The following is an 11,684-nucleotide window of genomic DNA, read 5'->3' on the forward strand; positions in this document are numbered from 1 at the left end:
GATCGAGTAGATTTACGAAGCTATGATGATCATGCAAATACTTTACATGAATAATCTAGACATAAACTCACAATTCATCGGATCCCAAAAACGCACCGTACAAAAGAATTACATCGGATAGATCAAAGAGAAGATGTGATGATCATTGTATTGAAGATCAATAGAGAGAGATAGCCATCTAGATACTAACTACGGACCCGTAGGTCTGTGGTGAACTACTCACACATCATCACGAGGGCACCAAGGTTGATGAAGAGGCCATCCGTGATCAATCCCCCCTCCGACAGAACTTTGCAGACATGACCTGGGACACTCTTCGGTCAATAACCAATAGCGTGACCTCGATGTCCATATTGGCTCCTACATATTATACGAAGATCTTTACCGATCGAACCACGATGTCAAGGATTCAATCAATATCGTATAACGTTACCTTTGTCCATCGGTATGTTACTTGCCCGAGATTCGTTCGTCGGCATATCTATACCTAGTTCAATCTCGTTACCGGCAAGTCTCTTTACTCGTTCTGTAATACAAGACCCCGTGACTAACTCCTTAGTCACATTTCTTGCAAGCTCATTGTGATTTTGTATTACGGAGTGGGCCCTAGAGATACCTCTTCGTCATACGGAGTGACAAATCCCAGTCTCATTTCACGCCAACCCAACAGACACCTTCAGAGATACCTCTAGAGCACCTTTATAGTCACCCAGTTACATTGTGACGTTTGATACACACAAGGAATTCCTCCGATGCCTGGGAGTTGCATGATCTCATGGTTGTAGAAACAGATTCTTGACATGCAGAAAACAGTAGCAATAAAGTGACACAATCACATGCTACGTTCATAGTTTGGGTCTTATCCATCACATTATTCTCCTAATGATGTGATCCCGTTATCAAATGACAACTCATGTCTATGGTGAGGAGACCTTGACCATCTTTGATCAACGAGCTAGTCCTTGGAGGCTCACTAGGGATAGTGTGTTGTCTATGTATCCACACATGTATTTGAGTTTCCAATCAATACAACTCTAGCATGTATCATAAATGATTATCATGAACAAGGAGATATAATAATAACTAACGTATTATTGCCTCTAGGTCATATTTCCAACAAGGGGTTCTGTGTTGTGGATCTCGGATCAATGGGGAACAAGAAACACAGGGACATTATTTACCTAGTTTCGGGCCCTCTCAAAGAGGTAAAACCCTACGTCCTGCTTGATTATAATGATGTGTGACAATTACAGAGTCGATCTACCACGAGATCAGATGAACTAAACCCTAGATGAGTAGCATAATCATTCTCCCTCCTATACGAGCTAAACCCTCCGGTTTATATAGACACCGGGGATACCTAGGGTTACACATGGTTGGTTGCCATCAGGGAATAAACATGTCGATTCTACCATCTTCTCACGAAGGACACAACAAGGCACGAGAGGAGTCCCTTCCGAACACGGAGTCGCCTTATAGCTCGACATTCCAGTAATAATCACAAGGCAACCCACCTATCCGGTCCATAAGAGATAGACCGGCGGCCCGGGGGGGCCTTAATCCCGGAGTCCCTCACTCACCACCGCGCCAAAGAGGTTACCACACAACATGTGATGCATGCCACGAAACAGCAGGTTGTGTGTTTGTGTGTACACAAGCGGGCAACCAAACAACATGCCTTGAGTGACACCTCATGCAGCCTAGTGTATGCAGGCAACCAATCTAAGTGCATATATTAGTTTTCTGCCTGTTCTACCTCAACCACACCTTGTTTACCCAGGCTCCACGGGCCAGCCCTAGCAACTATGACTATCAAACGCGCCCCTAGCTAATCCAGCCCCCTAAACGAACACAAACGCACCCGACTCACCCCTCAAATGCCTACGCCCACTACCGGATACTACGTCCTTAGCAAGTCCTCTGACCTACTGCTCCACCGCTTCCTTCGCTTGGGTGACCTCAAACTCACCCAATGCGTCGACCAAGTTGAATCTGACTTCGGCAACCAGAAGCCTCTCGCGCGCGCGCGTCCTACGCCTGCTGCTCCTTCTTTTCCTCCTGGTGCTCCGAAGAGTTGAAGGCAGTCTAGCCGGCAGCAAACTGAGCAACGCATCGTGCCCGTATCTCCTCTAGGAACTGCAACCGACGCTTTAGAGTGGGCATAGCGTATGAGGTTATCTTCTAATGGGACATAGCTGCGGAAGGTGAGCGAATGGGTGGATGGCGTCTTGGAGAGGAGAAAAATGGATGGGTTGGGAGTCATAGTCCAGCTTAAATAGTCGGACTGAGGCATCAGGCAACGAGCCGAAGCAACGCCATGAATGCGTCTGCATCGTCTCAGAGGAGATGGCCGTTGAACCGATGGGTTTCTAAGTGGGTCCCTGCGGTTAGTCCGACATGACGGACGCCTAGGCCTCTCCATATCTGCCTTGGATTTGGATTGAATATGAAAGATGCCGATTAGCCCGGGTGTTTAGGGTCGGATGAGGAGCCAGTCTGGGTCAGGATTTTTTTGATCGGTGAGTGACCAGACATCCGCATATGCGTGTAGGGGTGAGTTGGGGAGCCCAAATTGTAGAGCTCTTACATGGTAAAATACGATCGAGTGTGCAATTTACTTTCTAGATAATAATAATTGGCCTACATTATGTACTTATTCTTCTTTTTAGCAGGGATGTGCGGACATGAAGTAGGTGAGCTCGAGCTCGTGGGAGTTAGGATGAACAGTAAATAGCACTTTCAGGGATGTGCTTCTTTCTTTTAATGATATATATACACCTTAATTGCTTGTGCGCAATACGAAAGATACAGGATGGAAGTGGCAATGTCCTGTTAAATCTATAGCTAATAATAAAGCGGTTATTGCTTCCGTCGAAAAATCCACCACGACATTTTCATAAAAAAGCTTCTGTAATTTTTGTTATTCAACCCGTGCTCCATCATTTATCTGCAACGTAAAAAACAAAAAAAATCGCTGCAAAAATTGTACCCATACGCATCGCCTCCTCCCGTTGACCCTGGGCCACCCTCGCCTGTGCCCGGGCCGCCGCCACACCACTCGCCGCCGCGGCCGACCTCAACCGCCACCGCTGCCGATCTCAACCCACCAGCCTCCGCGGCTGTACCTCTCCCCGCTCACTGCCCCCGTTGCGACGCTCGAGCGCATCGCGTCGACCCTGGTCCACCCTGGCCTGTGCCCAGGCCGCTGCCACACCACTTGCCGCCGCGGCCGACCTCAACCACCACTGCTGTCGATCTCAACCCACCCGCCTCCGCGGTCGTACCTCTGCCCACTTGCTGCTCCCGTTTCGGCGCTCGAGCACAGCTTCTGGATCAAATCAACGCGACAACTACAACGACTTGGGATGATGTGTCTGCTTGATGCAGAACGGCGGCGGCGCGCGGATAAGGTGCGACGGAGCGAAGTACTTGCAGGTGGAGGCGGGCCTCCATGGCTCACACGGGAAACTCCGAGGTTATGGCGTGGTAACGACGACTCCTTATGGCCAGATAGAGGCGCCTAACCCTTGTTCCCCTCATCGTATCCCTTCCTCCGGCAGGAACATATCATCTGGTGAGATCCCCTCCCCATGCCTCCAACCGTGTGCCAAGCACCGGCAAGAAATTTTGTTTTGTGGGAATATGTTTGCTGATGCATGAATGTATTGAATGAAAGATTGCATTATTGTAGAGAGAGAGAATGGAACACCATTTTCAGTTTGTCATCTGATCCCACATTCTCTACCCCATGAGTGAAATAAGATAACAGTTCATTGGTCAATTCACGTAGCCTCTTTGTTTTGCTTTGCTTGTCCCGCTCAATTTCTCATCATGGTAGAATTAACAATGGACGGGTTGATTTCTCAATAAAATAGGATAGGACTGGCTACATTAGTTAGTTAGCTTATTATTTTAATAAATTAAAATAATTATAAAAAGATTAAAATCGTGTGGTATTTTTTTTCTCCCGTTGCAACGCACGGGCCCTTTTGCTAGTCATACAGAATTAGCGAACCATGGGATGAAAGTGGCAATTGCCCACTTCTAAATCCTATAGAATTATTAGCAAATCATAGGAATTTGGGTCATAGGATGAAAGTGGCAATTGCTCACTTCCAAATCCTGTAGAATTATTAGCAAATGATAGGAATTTGGACCAGAGGGTGTTTGATGGCACGGAAAAAACGAAGGAATCGTACAAATTTTGAGTGGATGGAAAGGTTCCTTCAAAATAAGGGTGCAAATCAGCCATTTGCATCCTTTCACGAGGATTCCAATCCTACGAATCAAACAACCCATGTAGAAAGAAATACTCGAAAGCCTCCGGAATTCTCTTGCACCAAAGGAGCCATTAAAAGGTACTATAGGTGAGATCTCGTCACGGCGTGCTGTTGATGGATCGACACGTGACCGTCCTCTTGACTGGTCAGGGGCAAAGGCTCTCCATCCACACGGTTCGGTGGAGGGTCCAGCGACCGGTGATGCCCTACCACACCAGGTCCTACTTAATTGTGTTTATACATACGGTCGAGGGTGCACATCATGCACCCTGCCAACTCTACACAACGAGCGACAAGGCACCACCATATCCATCAATCATACATTAAACAGGATCGATCAGACATACATGTACTACTACCACTGTCACTCCCGGAATAGATAGACACAAGACACTGCTGGTTCCTGGATGGTTAATACAGACACTACTAATAACGCTACCTACATACACAAATATTTACATCAGGGATCGGATCACCAATTGAGCATCCAAGCAAGGGACAAGCCTTGGCCCTGGATCTTTCTCTGCCAAAGAGCAAACCAGCCGACGCGCGACGGCGCACCAAAGTCTCTACATTTCCTAGTAGTAACTACAGTAACACCCAAAGGGTTGGTTGTTGCATCTGAAGGGGAGGGGAGGTGGTGGTGATCACCAATAGCAATAGACCATACATACTTCAGGGGTTGTTACTTCTTTTCTGGGGGACCTAGCCCCCCTCGGCGATACCTCGCCCCGTGCCTCAGTCGGCCTTAACACAACCTGCACAACCACGCAAGGTCAGCACAGCAACCAAGAATATCATGTGACACATGCTTGCTCATCAGGGATCCGCGATTCGGTTTAGATAAACTCATGCAAACAGGTTTGACGCACCCAACTTGACCAATTGCGTGAATTTAGAAGGCACATACCTAGTTGGCTAGAATTTAGATCGCTTGACACGGGAAGATGAGCCTTCTCGGTTGCGCCGTCACCTTCCACTGAACCTTCCTCCTTTCTTGCGTCAGATGGTTTCGAGTTCATCTTCTGGACCTCCTCCTTGGTGTAAATGCATATCTTGCGCACCATGCTGCAGAATTCCCTGCTCACAGAATTATGCGGTATTAGTACTAAGAAGGGAAAGGTTCTGCTAAGCAAGCACAAGACAGAGACTCACTCCCATGGATCGTCTCCCACGAGCATCATGTCACCCTCATTGTCAGTATAAACAATCTGCCAGTTCTTGTTAGAGGACATCAGTTCGCCATCAAAATCAAACATCTTGTCTAGCTCAGCTGTGAGTTCATCATAGTCAACGAACTTCGAGAGATCCACTGATCTACCGAGTGCAACACCTTGCTTATGAACCTGCAAAACCATAGATGATACATATATCATTAGCAGACAAGGTTATGCGATACAATCCTGATAATATGTATACTCTAGCAGAAAGTAAGCATGCACAGTGTTCACATGCATAGATCAAAGTCTTGCTCATAACAATACAAACAGAGAGGAATATAATACCCAATATGAATCAGCCTGAAACACGCACCTACTCAAGCATTTCTTCATTATTGGCCACACAAGGAGTAACAAACATTTCCACAACTAGCTAATGACTGGATAATTTATTCTCAACTGACACCAGAAACTGAACAGAAGTAAGAAAATGCCACAGAAACATTTTAACATCAAGTAAGACTATACCTTTGTGCAACTCCTTGTGGAAGCACCATGAGACTTGCTTTGGACATCTTTTGAGCTCTGTGGACATTGCTGAATGTTTTTCTCATTATCGGTTGTCCCGGCAATGCTCAAGGACACCTCAGGAGAACAATCAGTTTGCAAATGATCTAATGATACAGATGGTTGAGTTTGTAGAACAGGCTCATGCGTTGCAGCCATTGGGGAGTTCAAATGGTTAAAACCAGCACTGGCAGTATCAACTTTAAACCCAAAGATCTTGAAATCACTGCCTTCTGTTGTTTTCTCCAGCTCAATAGGAGCTATTGATGCGTGAGGCCTGATCACTCGTGGCTGTTCTGCCCGGGAGAACTGCGGACTTAACCAATTTGATGGGTGTTCTTTAAACCTGAAATCTTGTACATGATCTATTGAATTACCATACACAGTGCCCGGCCCATTCCAGAAATGCAACTCATTGTTCTCTGTGTGCATCTTTCTACTTGATTCAACAGTCAAGGAAGGTTGCTGATGCATAAATAAGTATGGGTCTGCGAACTGACGAGCATAACTATGATCCTGAAACTGGTTCTTGAATGAACCAAGACGATTTGGAGCCTCATCAAAGGTTGTCTGCATGAAGAAGCCCAGGGAATCACCAAAATGTTGAGCACCAGAACTGGCATCCTTAAAGTCAGCTTCACGCCTTCGCAACTGAATCGAATTATGCACAGAGGGCCTCTGCTGAAACGTTAGTGGGTTGTTTTTTCCAATGTTGGGTGGTGGCGTCGACCACACCATAGGCTTCTGAACAGTGGCATCAAAGTCATTAATGTCAGTTAGCTTATTGCTCCTCTGTTCATGACCTGGCAAGACAGTGTTATTTTGATTTCGTTGTGCTTGAGCACAATCCATATCAGCCTTCGTTGCACCTGCAAATGGACGCAGCATTTCAAGAGTCAGATATGGAACCTATATTTATTTTATTAAGCTTCCAGTAAGACTAACAATGATCACCTTCTTTTGTACGAACAGACGATTCAGGAGAAGCTGGAGGAACATTTGGTCTGGATCTTTTGGCCCGAGAAAGAGGAAGCGGGTTAACAGGAGGTGATGAAGCGGGCTCTATTTCCCAAGGAGAGACTCTATCGGGCCGTGGAATAGTTGACGACTCATCCCAACGCACCTAAGTAGAAGAAGCAATCGTCCATAAGCATGAGACTCTTCCAGTCATATACAAAAAATACAGTGATCAACCAGTTACCTTGAGGGATCTCCAGCTTGATTCTGGCCACAATTGGTCAAGATTATCACTGCCCACTATGGTACCAGTAAACCTACATGACAAATGGCGACAACAGATTATAGATGATGAGGGATAATGCAAACAAAACCAACTTTGTAGGGAAAGCAAATACAACAGTAACCTTTGCTCTGGTGCCTCTTCCCCTTCAAACCTCATCTTGAACCTCGTCCCAATAGAATAAATGTTTTTAACAGACTCCGTATACTTGTCATATGGTATAATGAACTCTGAACGGCTTGTCCTAAAATCGACACAGTGATTAGACAAGCGTAAGTAATCAGAACGAGACAGTGGGAACGAATTAATAGATAAAGATAAAGCAGTATGATTGCCAAAGAGATGGTGATATACCTGGGTTTGTAGTAGACAGTGAACATGGTTTTTGTGTTGATAGCATGCCATGCAGTTGCAAGGACTCCAAGGTGCATACTATGACTAGATATGACTGAAGAAGCTATGTTGGAAAGCTGTCTCATAGCCCGCCTCACACCAACACGAAGCTCACCGCTCTCTCCTCTGCATGGAGCAGAACAGAATTAGCAACGAACTGGGAATTGGTATGCTTGGAGAAAGGAAACAACAACAGACCTGAGGAAAATGAAGGCGTCCCCAGCGACAAGCCTTTTGGAACTGACAAAGACACTCCAGCCGCTCTGAAGGAGATGCCTCCTAGGTTGCCCTGTTGATTTGCAGTAAGTTGACACAATTATTATTGATGGTATCAGCATCAACTACAAGATATGAACCTTCTCCGAATGTAGACAGGTTTAATGTATTGCATTGTCACTGGTAATTAAGCTCATACAACGAAATGGTCAGCTTGTATACATGGCAATGTCAAACTGCTACTGATCACGGTAAGGCAAGGAGCAACAAGTTACCGCGGAAAATGTGGCGGAAGCGCCACTCCATGCCATGCAGATCCTTTGCCACGAGCTCTTGTGTGGGAGGAGACTGCGTCATATCCTGCCAAATAGAAGATCAGGTCAGTGAATGCCACAAACCGACGGCAAGCCATACACTCCGCAGGTTTCATACAGCTTTTATTGTAGAATCCAGACATACCAGGGGAGGGAGGCACTCATCAGCGTGGCGGCGCAGCACGGAGAAGCCGCCATGTGTGCTGGTGTCGGACGCGGTTAGCGTCTTGCAGAAGGACCTCACCGCCGGCCTGGCAGGCATGGTGCCTCCTGTTGCAGAGCTTGATTTCTCCGTCGTCGTCGTCGCCGCCTCACTTTGCTGAAAAATACAGGTGGCAGAGAAATTAACACCCACGAGCAGAAGAGAAGGGGATCCCCGAAACATTTCGGCGGAAGAGATTGACGAATGGGACTTACCTCCGGCTCCGGCATGAGCATGACCTGCGCGTAGACCTCGTCGGTGTCCGCCTCCGCCTGCCAGAAATTCCCAGAAAAAGTGAGGCGACCGAATCGAATTTCGGGGCAGGGCAAGCGGATGGCGAAATTGGGCGGAATTGAGCGCGGGAAGGGGGAGCGAGAAAAGAGGGAGGGGGGGCGAAATTGGGCGGGCACCTTGAGCTCGACGTTGAGGACGCGGCAGAGCAGCTTGGAGGGCAGATCGTAGAGGCGCATCTGGTTGGCGGCGACCTGGTTCATGGAGGCCTCCACCTGAAAAAAGCAAAGAGAGAAAACAGAGCGGAAGAGCGAAATTCAGCGCGCGAACCGACCGACCGACCGACCTCCCCGCGCCGAACCGCGCGAGGACTGGGGCGTTGAGGGAGGGACGGGGGGCGGCGGCGAGTCGAAACCTGCTCGATGTGGCCCTGCGGGAAGTAGTAGACCATGTCCCCGACCCGCGGCACGGTGACGAGCGGGCCGGCGCAGGCGTGCCAGAGCTCGTCGTACAGCGGATCCCCTGCTCGAGAACCAACACACCGAATCCAATCCATGGAACGTCGGTCAGGCACGAGAAGGAGGAGGAGGGTCGGGGGGCGTGGCGGCCAGATCTGAGCGAGCGTACCTGTGGAGGTGCCCTGCGGGGGCGGGGGCGGCGGCGGCATGGCCGCGGGCGGCATCCGGCGCTGGCGGCAGCGGCGGCGCGGGGGGAAACCCTAGCGGGGCGGGGCGGGGCGGGGGAGGGAGCGGCAGCGTGAGTAGAAATGTGGGGAGGGGGAGGAGGAGGATGGGGGCTGATTAATTTGGTGGTGGTCTCTCGGTAGGGAGTAGGGGAGTGAATCAGACACTGACACGCACACGGAAAGAGGGAGGGCGACGCCGACAGGCGCACGCGCCTCGTGACACACCGCCCCCGACAGCCCCAAAGCCGCGGGGCCCGCGCTGTCCCCCCGATCACCGCAGCCAGTATAATATTCTCGATCGCCTGTCTGTCTCTAGGATGGTTGTTGCTCCCTCGTTTTACCACGGAATACTACTATTAGTGTTTTCTCTTTTCTTTTTCTTTTTTCTTCCTTTTTACTTGGCCAGCGTCAGTAGAAATGTGATCTATAGGGCTAAAAACATCCAGAATTGACCTCGGTTTAAAAAAATAATCTTAATCTAACCTTTTTTCGTGACGCCAGGGTTTGCATGGGAGATGTCAATGTCCCCGACGTCTGGTACGGGATGGAATGACCGGCTGACCCACTAAGTCTCTCACGTGGCATGGTACCAAACGCGAGGGACCCTAACGTCTGGTCCAGGACCAGACGCCAAGGACCGTGTCGTCTGGTATCCCACCTCACCATCGCCAATTCTCACAGCATATGGACCTCTTATGTGCTCAGATTCAACCGAAGCCCTTTCGGCGGTGCTAGGATCCAAATTTCATGGGGTGTTGCCTATGAAGGCGCCGCTCTACATGGTGTCTCGCCTCAACATCACTAAATTTGGCAGCTACAAGGACCTTGTCGGTACTCAAATCCAGTCAAACCCTTCTAGCGATGCCAAGGTATAGATGGCATGGAGTATTTTCTCGTGAAGGCAGCGCTCTACTTGGTGTCCCACCTCACCATCGCCAATTCTGGTAGCCAAATGGACCTCGTCGGTGCTCAGATCCGGCCAAAGCCCTTTTGGTGGTGCTAGGATCCAAATGACATGGAGTGTTGCCTGATGAAGGCATCGCCCTACATGGTGTCCCACCGTTGCCGCCACTGAATTTGGAAGCAACTCAGACCTCGGCGGTGCTTGGACACAACCGAAGCTCTTTCAACGGTGCTAGGATCCAAGTGACATGGAGTGTTGCGTGATGAAGGCACCGCCCTACATGGTGTCCCACCCTTGCCACCATTGAATTTGGCGGCAACAGAGACCTCAACGGTGTTCGGATACAGCCAAAGCCCTTTTGGCGGTGCTACGGTCAAAATGGTAAGTAGTATTACATGATGAAGGCAGCACTCCACGTGGTGTCTCGCCTTGCCATCACTGAATTTAACTGCAAGAGAGACCTCAACGGTGCTCGAATCCAACCAAAGCCCTTTCGATAGTGGTAGGATCTAGATGGCATGGACTATTACTTGATGAAGGCAGCACTCTACATGGCGTCCCGCCTTGCCACCACTGAATTTGGCTGCAATAGAGACCTCGACGGTTCCCGGATCCAGCCAAAGCCCTTTCGATGATGGTAGGATCCACATGACGTGGCCCACAACTAGTGCTCGAATCTCGACGAGCCCTTCCTGCAATGCCAAGATCTAGATGATGTGTCCCACTACCGATGCTCAAACCCAGTCGAGCCCTTTCAATGGTGCCAAGATCCTCATGATGCGGCTCACAACCGATGCTCGGGAAGAGGCCACGCAATCCAACTTCAACATGGCACACCAAATCCCTACATCATGGATACACAAACTTGTGCATGGCATGGATACCCAAACTCCCACGCCCCACCTATGAGCACACCTTCTGTCAGTTAACTTTGTAGCACCTCGGGTGATTGAGTCGGATCCGGAAGATGCCGGGTAGGGCCTTAGGGGGGCCGAGCTCGTAGTCTTGGCACGATGGTAACATGAACACAAGATTTTACCCATGTTGGGGCTCTCGCTAAGAGATAATAACCTATGTCTTGCTTTGATTGTATTGATGGATGGGGTACAAAGTACAGGTTGATCTAGAACGAGACCATGTATGAATGAGTTGGCCTTTGCGCCCCTCGGGTTATATAGACACCGGGTACCTAGGGTTAAAATGTCGAAAATTGCCTTTGCGTCTTGGAGTATGCGTCAAGTATTCCAAATATTCCATCTAGATTCCTTTGGGGGGCGAATGAGGCCCACTAGTTGGTTGCTTTGGGGGTCCTCGACTGAGCCCACATTGTTCGGAGTCGATGTGGTCAGCACCCCTGATCCAAGACACTAATGACCCACAAGTATAGGGGATCAATCGTAGTCCTTTCGATAAGTAAGAGTGTCAAACCCAACGAGGAGCAGAAGGCTCTGATAGGCGGATTTCAGCAAGGTAATAACTGCAAGCACTGAAA

The 11,684-nt window shown here is 48.9% G+C and overlaps 1 protein-coding gene across 1 annotated transcript; it reads right to left on the bottom strand.

Moving 5' to 3' along the window:
* Positions 1 to 4,586: 4,586 nt before the first annotated feature.
* Positions 4,587 to 9,315, bottom strand: LOC123445343 (auxin response factor 4-like). The gene is made up of 15 exons (XM_045122315.1): positions 9,231 to 9,315; positions 9,019 to 9,125; positions 8,783 to 8,878; positions 8,588 to 8,644; positions 8,316 to 8,489; positions 8,132 to 8,216; positions 7,839 to 7,929; positions 7,602 to 7,766; positions 7,372 to 7,491; positions 7,209 to 7,281; positions 6,962 to 7,130; positions 5,969 to 6,876; positions 5,436 to 5,626; positions 5,191 to 5,360; positions 4,587 to 5,038 (listed from the first exon to the last, which is right to left on the bottom strand). The coding sequence occupies exons 1-15, from the start codon at positions 9,283 to 9,285 to the stop codon at positions 5,019 to 5,021; spliced, it is 2,481 nt and encodes an 826-aa protein (XP_044978250.1). The 5' UTR covers positions 9,286 to 9,315; the 3' UTR covers positions 4,587 to 5,018.
* Positions 9,316 to 11,684: the final 2,369 nt, after the last annotated feature.

This window comes from Hordeum vulgare, chromosome 3H (genome assembly GCF_904849725.1).
Source record: "Hordeum vulgare subsp. vulgare chromosome 3H, MorexV3_pseudomolecules_assembly, whole genome shotgun sequence".
Lineage (NCBI taxonomy): Eukaryota > Viridiplantae > Streptophyta > Magnoliopsida > Poales > Poaceae > Hordeum > Hordeum vulgare.